This window comes from Abrus precatorius, unplaced genomic scaffold (genome assembly GCF_003935025.1).
Source record: "Abrus precatorius isolate BTA unplaced genomic scaffold, Abrus_2018 Scaffold11, whole genome shotgun sequence".
Taxonomy (NCBI): domain Eukaryota; kingdom Viridiplantae; phylum Streptophyta; class Magnoliopsida; order Fabales; family Fabaceae; genus Abrus; species Abrus precatorius.
The window spans coordinates 12,369,045-12,377,317 of NW_020874303.1; the positions used below are offsets into that span (position 1 = coordinate 12,369,045).

An 8,273-nucleotide genomic window follows, 5' to 3' on the forward strand; every position below is an offset into this window, starting at 1 on the left:
ATATAATTCTAAAATAATCTATAAATTTTATGAATTATATTCCTTATTCTGTCATGAAATCACTATGCACAGCTGTGTTTTTACTTAATACATGGTCATGCTTCATTTTTGATGCATGCCCCTGTTTCTTGAAACATGGATGTGCTTATAATTGATGCATGAACGTGCTTTCATTATGCAAGGCTCGTGCTTCGTTGAAGCATAGTCGTGCTTGTTCCTAATGCGTGGCCCTACTCCCTGATGCATGGCCCTGCTCACTGATACATGGTCCATACATAGCCCTGCTCATATTATAAATTCAAAACCTAATATTTCTAACTTCCAAGACCTTAAGATTTTCAATTATTGAATCCAAAACGATTATTTAATATCAAAATTATGTCTATCTATCATATAAAATATCTAGGGTTCATGCAATTTATGAAAAACTTTAATAAAGAACCAATCTTTTATGGAGAATCAACGAAATTTCACAACCTTACTCTGATACCAACTGTTAGAATTTTCTTGATTCTATTATGTAATTTTTATTTGATACAACTATTATGAAATTACTATTTTTCTTTGTACTTGAATTACGTTGTTCTCATACAATTAAGGGTTTAAATAGCACTAACTTGAATCTATTGTTCCTTGATGTTACCTCTCTCTTTGATGTCATTGACGCCGTAACCTCTATTTGATAATCGCTCTTTTATTTATCTGAAAGGAAACAGGAAACTTTCCTTATAATTGTATTTATAATTATACTTTCAATGACTTTATATTTTATATTTAACCACCATCACATTAAATCATTAATTAAAGTCATGCCATAATTTACATAAGTTATTATAATAAGATTATTAAAATAATCTAACACTTTGCAGGTATTTGTTTTAAATTCTACATATTGCACATGGACCATTCACTATTTATTACGCATATACGTATTGGAATTCTTATTTTCTATTTAGCAGTTGTAGGACCAACTGAATTAGTATCTTTTAAATGTGAGGGTCATGATATTTAACTTAAAAGGTGACTTAAAAGGCGCATTTTGGTATTAGAAACAAAGAAAACGATAAGTGTCTGTGGTACTCATCATCCACAACCAATCACAGTATTCACATAACAAAATACTCTGTCCAGGTGCATTACAATATTCTAATAATTCAGTTGCAAAAATTATTGCTAATCTTATTAGGCTTAACAGAGTTCACAAGAAAAAGCACACCTGGTTGGAGTCTTCACTAAGGTATACTATTATATGTTCTACACATCTTGAACCAATCAATGGACTCGCATATCAAAATATGTCCAGTTGCATAACAGTAGTCCAATAATCCAGTTACAAAATGTAGTCGCTAATTAGGCTAACGGTGTTTTTTTTTTTTTTTCTTTTAGAAATATTAGAATTAACAAAGTTAACAAAATGTGTTTTACTATATTGTTCATTCTATTTATTCAGGTTTTAATTAAAATCCCTAAATTAACTTAGTTATGTTATTTAACAAAATCACACCTATAGTATTGGACCTAAATCTTGTCTTTTAACAATTTTGAGCCGGTCTTCGGTTTTTAAGAGCACACTGTTTTGAGTTGACTATTCTTCTGCTGTAAAACTAATTAGTTGTTGACGCAAAAACAATGATAAAAAAGAAAAGAAACTAATGTACTATCTCTTCATATGTAAGAACTGGCTGCTTGCGTGATCTTCCAATATCTTCCTATATTTTTCAGTAAAACCGCTCCTTTGAGTTTGACTAAGGGTATTTTTTTGAGTTAGTCTCCAATCCAGACTAAAATTTATCCACATACATGCCTTTCAACTAATTAATTTAAACACCAAAGAATATATATAAACCTTTCAAGAAAAGATATATGTGGTTTTCATTTCTATTTTTGTTTAGCCATATTTCAGCTCCAAGAATTTTTCATCATTAAGACAAATAAAACATAACTAGTGAAATCTTCTGGCTTAGCATGCGACATGTCGCACTAATAAAGACCAAAGATTAGAAACTTGGTCAAATGAAACATCAACTGGAGATAGCATGTGATAGTGAAATGTGTGAACTTATTAACCAAGAAATTATTTCATTAATCAAATGGAAAACTATAGAAGAAAACAAATTTTAAAGGAATCTGTAATTTGTTTAGGGACGCAATAATGAATGATTTTTTTACCGTGGATGGTTCAATTTCCTCGCCAAGAAAACAGAGACAATCATCTTATGCCATGCTACTTCCGTAGAACTCAATACAATGCTAATGGTTTGACAGATAACAAAAGCAGAAAAATTGGGACAGAGGGATTTTACACATTGAAGCGATTGTAACAAAATCAGCACATTGGATTAGTGATAGCTGCATCATCAGCAGAAGCCAGAACCAGCTGGGATTGAAGTATTGCTGCTGCTTGTTTAGCCTTCTTGCGTTCACGCCTCATCCTGAAATACTCTCTCTTCCTTGCTCTATAGCTGTTGGGGTTCTCAGGCTGTACTTCTCGTGGGTAAACACTCACCTGTAACAATACAACTTTTATAGTTCGCTTATTTGTACTCTCTAGGATTGTAGGCCATATAAATCAAGCTGTACATAATTGTATTTAACCTTTTTCCTGTCAGGTCCGTATTTCTCAAATTTTACAACTCCATCAATCAAGGAGAAGATGGTATAGTCTTTGCCAAGCCCCACATTCTTTCCTGCATGAAACTTTATTTTGCAAAGAAAGACAATTAGAAAATAGAAACATTGAGCAAGGCACTATAGACTCTACAGAATGTATGAAAAACTATTGTGACAAAGGCATAGATTGATTGTAGACTGCCCCTTATTCATTCTTTTTCCATTTTGCACTCATTGTGATTACCAATGCATGACAAATTTTGCACTCATTTTGCACCTATTCAGCGATGATGTATTTTACAGTTTCAATAAAACATACACTCATTAAATCACAAAAGCATAAATCTTGGCCATAATCCAAAAGACGGCACAAACTATCAAGCTCCCTTCAGCATTTGAAAATTCGAACACGAAACTGTTAACTTATAACCCAACAACTCCCACCCCATTTCATTCTACTACATTCTTTCACCCGTATATTCAATTTTGAATAACAATGTTATAAATATTAAATGCTAATCAAACGTGTTTTCCAAATTGGACAAAACTTAAATTCAGTACCTTAGTAACAAATTAAAATTAAAATTAGAGCTTAACCTTAGTAACAAATTGCGACATTCATTAAGCAAGTTACTGAAATACAATTCCAATCTTGAAGAAAGAACATCAAATTAGAAAACACCTAAGTTTTGTTATTTCCAATTCATAAATAAAATAAAATAAAAAAAACGACATTCCTAATCACAGTGATCATGATAACATAAAGCATACACCTTAACTTATAACAAACACCTGCTTAGCATTTCATACACCTTAACTCCACAGTATTCACCTTTGTTCCGCGCTGGCGAACGATGATGGAACCGGGTTTGGCGACTTGGTCACCGTAAATTTTGACTCCGAGGCGTTTGCTCTGAGAGTCACGGCCATTCTTGGTGCTGCCCGCGCCTTTCTTGTGTGCGTTCTGAATGGTCAGGGGGCACCTCGGAGGGAGAGACACCAACGTTGAGGGAGCCGCACGGAGAGAGCTGCCAGCGAAGAAGGAAGAGGAAGAAGACATGGAAAGGCCTTTGAAAGCTGTTGCTAGGTTGAAACTCATGCACACTGCCATGGCAGAGAGTGGAGAGACCAAGGCCACAGGTTCGCTCGGAAGAGGTGGGGTTCTATGAATGCTGATAACACAACTTTTTAATGCTTTAATTTCTACGGAGAGATAAATCATTATTTGTTTTAAAATTAAGAAATTATTTTCACAATTTTTAATATAAATATATGTAATGGTTCAAATAATAACATTTTAAGTCTTACAGATCAGTGCTATTACTATATCGGCATCCAACAACGCTGAGACTAAAGAATAATTTAAAAACAAATATATGTTTTAATGAAAGTCAAAATCAAAAATTAAAAAGACAAAAAAACTTAAATATATTTATAACTATATATATATATATATTTATTTATTTATTTATTTTATTACTTCAGGCTTTTTTGTCTCTTTTTAATGTGATTTTAAAAAAATAGACACAGGACAACTTTTATTTAATTTCATCATAATTTAAAAATTACTTAGATCAAACTTATTGAATTTTGAAAAATTAAAACTAAAACTAAAAATATGTTTAAACTAATAAAATTGAAAGACTGCATAAAATATCATAAAAATATGTAAAACATAATAACAATAACGACAACAATAATAATAATTTTACTTAATCTTTCTGCACATATGTAAAATATTTACAAAATGAACCTAATATAACTATAATGACACGCCTCTTAGAATTTTTTTAAGCAATAAGCAGCTTCCGTAAGTTTATTAATATCTCTAAGTTACATAAATTTAATCCTGTAAAGTAATATTTTTTCATTACTCCATTTTATTATTTTTTTTAATTTTTGCACAAAAATTTACTTTAAAATTTTCGATTAAATATTACAAAAGGTTGAATATGTTTTCATAAATATTTTCGTAGACAGACTACGATTGGAAATAAAAAAATTAATTTAAAATATAGTTAGACAATGTCGAAGATTGTAAGTACAAAATAATAAGAATACCTAATCATTTATATTGATTCATTTATAATTAATAAAGCTATAATCAATATTTAATGAGTTAAGTTTTTTTTTCTTCATAAATTACAAATGATATTTTATAAACTCAAGTATTAGTGTATAAGCTTAGGTTCAAATAGTTTCAAGCATTCTTGATACAGAATGTCTCTTCAAAAAATATATACATTAATCCTATTTAGATTTTCTATGCATTTAAAATTTTTGACTTTTCTTTTTTTCACAAAAGATTAAAAAGACTTTGCATATTTTGATAATATAAAGTTTATGTACTTTATCTCTTGCATCTTCTATGATAAATTGTTCATTTATCTTTATATCTTATATCTATAGTTTTTTTTTTTTTTTATTTTGGTGTATCTTTTTTATATTCTAGAAAAGTTTGAAATATTTTTCATTATCCTTTTTGTATTTATGAAGTATTAGGTTATATTTTTGCACAGAAATATACTTACAATATTCATTTTGTTCAATTATTATATTAGAAGCGTAAAAAAATATACATTTTAGTTTGTCAATTTTCTTATGAAACCTTCTATTTATAGTATGTTTAGTTCTATAATAATGTGACATCGCATATTTATTAAATAGCTGTAATTAGTTAGGATGGAAAGAAGAGGGAAGAGGGAAAAGCAAAAAAGAAAATTAGAAGAATCTTTATGTAATTATATAAAATATATTTAAAAATTTATTTATAAATATTAATTTTAAATATAAAAAATAAAAATAAAAAATAATGTAGCATGTCACCTATTGTTATGTGGTGCCATGTGTAGTGTTAAGTTAATTCTTTGTCAGCTAACTCAACACTTAATAGATATAGGTTAACGACAGATATTAAATTTTTAATTTTATAGAAACTAAATTTAATAAAAAATTTATAAGAATTTATCATAAAATATTAATATTTATAAAAATAAAAAAAAAACATAATTAACTCTAACTATAATGTATGAGAGTTTTAAAATAAATCAGAATTTTTTTATTTTCTTGAGATAAAATATAACTGACAAGTATGTGTATGAATTTACTTTTTTTTTTCTCCAATAATTCACATAATACTCAAAACATATAAAGAAATATCACACAATGACAAGTCGGGTGCTCCATTGAACAGTGAACTAAGTTTATTCGTTTGTTACGACTAAAATTCCAATATATCTATAAAATCTAAAATCAGGTCATGGTAGCAAACCTTTATAGTCTACGTGCATAGTAATAAATTAAAAAATTCATAAAAATTAAATATTTATATTTATTATTTATAAAATACATTTGTAAGACCACCTTATTATTTTTTCTCATAAATTTTGAATTCAAAACATTCTTTTACGAGGGATATATTTTTTAAAAGGATACACTGCTGGAGATTCTCAATTTTGGGAAAGATTGCCACGACTTTTTGTCAACAATCTATCACTAACTCTATTTGTGAAATTTTTTAAATTGTCAACACCTTATCAAGTTAGATAATTTGATAAATTTATATTTAAGTCCTCTTTTATGATTCATTATGAACAATGCAATTTTTATTTAATTTTTTTATTTTAATAAATAAATAAATAAATAATCTAAATTTTAATATTACAAAAGAGAAATAAAAATAAAAGATTTTAAGGAAAAAATAGAAATTTATCTTAATAAAATGAAAAAATAATTAAAATTAATTCTTAAAAAGAAAATAAAATATTACAAATAACCAAACTCTTAAACTAATGTACCATATACATAAAAAGGAAAATTTTTAGATTTTTGGTATTTTATGAAAATCCTAGCAATAAAAGGGGAGATGAACCATGAGAAAGGGGTTCAAGAATTTCAGAAGGAGGAGATTTTTCTGAAAAATATAAAAAAAAAGGAGGGTTAGTGAAAAAGAGGAAGAACAAAAGGCAAACAAAAGGTTTAAAAACTTCAAGTAAGTTTTATTATGTATTTTTTTTTTTAATTTTGCTTCTTTGACATATTCCTATTAGGAGAATAATACACATTCATTCAACTATATATTTTTATTTTTATTTTATTTTTATAAAAATTTACAAAAAAACCGCCGTCGTCTGATGAATCTACTTTTTATTATATTTTTACTTGCCTTTTTGGTGCTCCTTAGTAGAAAAAAATAGACTTAGATAGTGTAAATAATACAAAAATCACATTTTGAGTAAATATCATAGGTTTATTAATTTTTGGTTAATTTTCATTTAATTACATAGATATAGATTGCAATTTTAATTATCTTGATAATTTTGCAGAGTCCCCAAGCTAATTTTGAGAAATCTTGGCCCTTGGATGAAAGTTGACCCCAAAATAGCCACTTTCAGGAGCAAAAGTAGCAACTACAGCAAGTCTGGGCATTAAAGGGTCCAAAGTAGCCACTTTCAACCTTCATAGTAGCAACTCCAGAAAGCTCCAGGGATACCGTTTGGGAAGCAATTTGCGCGTGGACACTATTGCCTTTCATAGTGGCTATGCGCGTCTAAAGTAGCCAGTTTCAACCTTTATAGTAGCAACTCCAGAAAAGCTCCAGGGACGCCACTTAAGAAGCAATTTGCACGTGGACACTATTGTCTTTCATAGTAGCTATGTGCATCCAAAGTAGCTACTTTCAGCATAAAAAGTGGCAACTCCAGAGAACTTGCAAACCAACGTATATGCGTGTGAACACTCTCAAGAGCCAAAGTGGACACTTTCAAAGGCAAAAGTGGGCACTTTGCTGACATGTCCTCCACTATAAATAGATTTTAGGAATTAGGGTACGAGAGCTTAGACTTTTAATTTTCTTTCATTCCCTTTGCCAAATTAGGACATTTTTCTTGCCAAAGCTTTGGAGCCTTGGGTGATAGCCAGGGATCCATTATAGGTTTTAATTTCTAATTTTCCTTTGATTCTCATTGATTTTACCTTAATGTTGCTTACGTTTCTGCATTCCCGTTTTTCATTTGTGTAGCTCATCCATATGGAGGGCTAAATTATCTTGTAATTCCTAGTCAACTCATATGGTTCTTGAATTCTTGGGTTTAATGGCAATATTACTCTCTCTTTCCTTGGATTTATTAACCCCAATCTCTGAATGAAATGAAATTTGCATGAGGGAAACATTGCTTGATGAACCCTAAATTAGCCAAACGAAATTCTAATCCAAAATTGCTTAATTTTGATTAATCTTTGAGATTGCTTAATCTTAGGGATAGAGATTGGAGCCCATTAAGATGCTTAATTTTAATTGGGATGTTAAAGTTAATTTTCACTTGTTAGATTAACTTAATTCAAGGGGAAAAAAAGGGGATTATTGAATCGTTTGAAAGAATAGGGATAGAACTCATTGATTGACTAGGGATTACTCTTCTTAATTGATTGAATTTCACTAGTTTACATTTTGCTCTTGATTAAAATCTGAAAATTGACAAACCTCCCCCCAATTTACTTGCTTTAAAATATAGGTTTACACTTGTTCGATATATGTTCCCAACCAAAAATTCCTTGGAGACGACCTAGGACAACACCCTAGTATTGCATTCATTTCTTTGCATATTTGATGAGGATTAATGACAATCTTTGTGCATAACGAGTAGCGAAATTCGTTCCATCAA

At 29.4% G+C, this 8,273-nt stretch overlaps 1 protein-coding gene across 3 annotated transcripts; it reads right to left on the reverse strand.

The window, feature by feature from the left end:
* Nucleotides 1-498: 498 nt before the first annotated feature.
* On the reverse strand, nucleotides 499-3,809 carry LOC113855076 (50S ribosomal protein L27, chloroplastic). Of its 3 annotated transcripts, none has more exons than XM_027486534.1 (4): nucleotides 3,443-3,783; nucleotides 2,596-2,697; nucleotides 2,304-2,506; nucleotides 499-702 (listed from the first exon to the last, which is right to left on the reverse strand). In XM_027486534.1, the coding sequence occupies exons 1-3, from the start codon at nucleotides 3,719-3,721 to the stop codon at nucleotides 2,327-2,329; spliced, it is 561 nt and encodes a 186-aa protein (XP_027342335.1). In that variant the 5' UTR covers nucleotides 3,722-3,783; the 3' UTR covers nucleotides 499-702; nucleotides 2,304-2,326. The 3 variants fall into 3 exon arrangements, with proteins under 3 accessions (XP_027342335.1, XP_027342337.1, XP_027342334.1); XM_027486536.1 differs by having other exon boundaries at nucleotides 511-702; nucleotides 2,334-2,506; XM_027486533.1 differs by lacking the exon at nucleotides 499-702 and having other exon boundaries at nucleotides 2,059-2,506; nucleotides 3,443-3,809.
* Nucleotides 3,810-8,273: the final 4,464 nt, after the last annotated feature.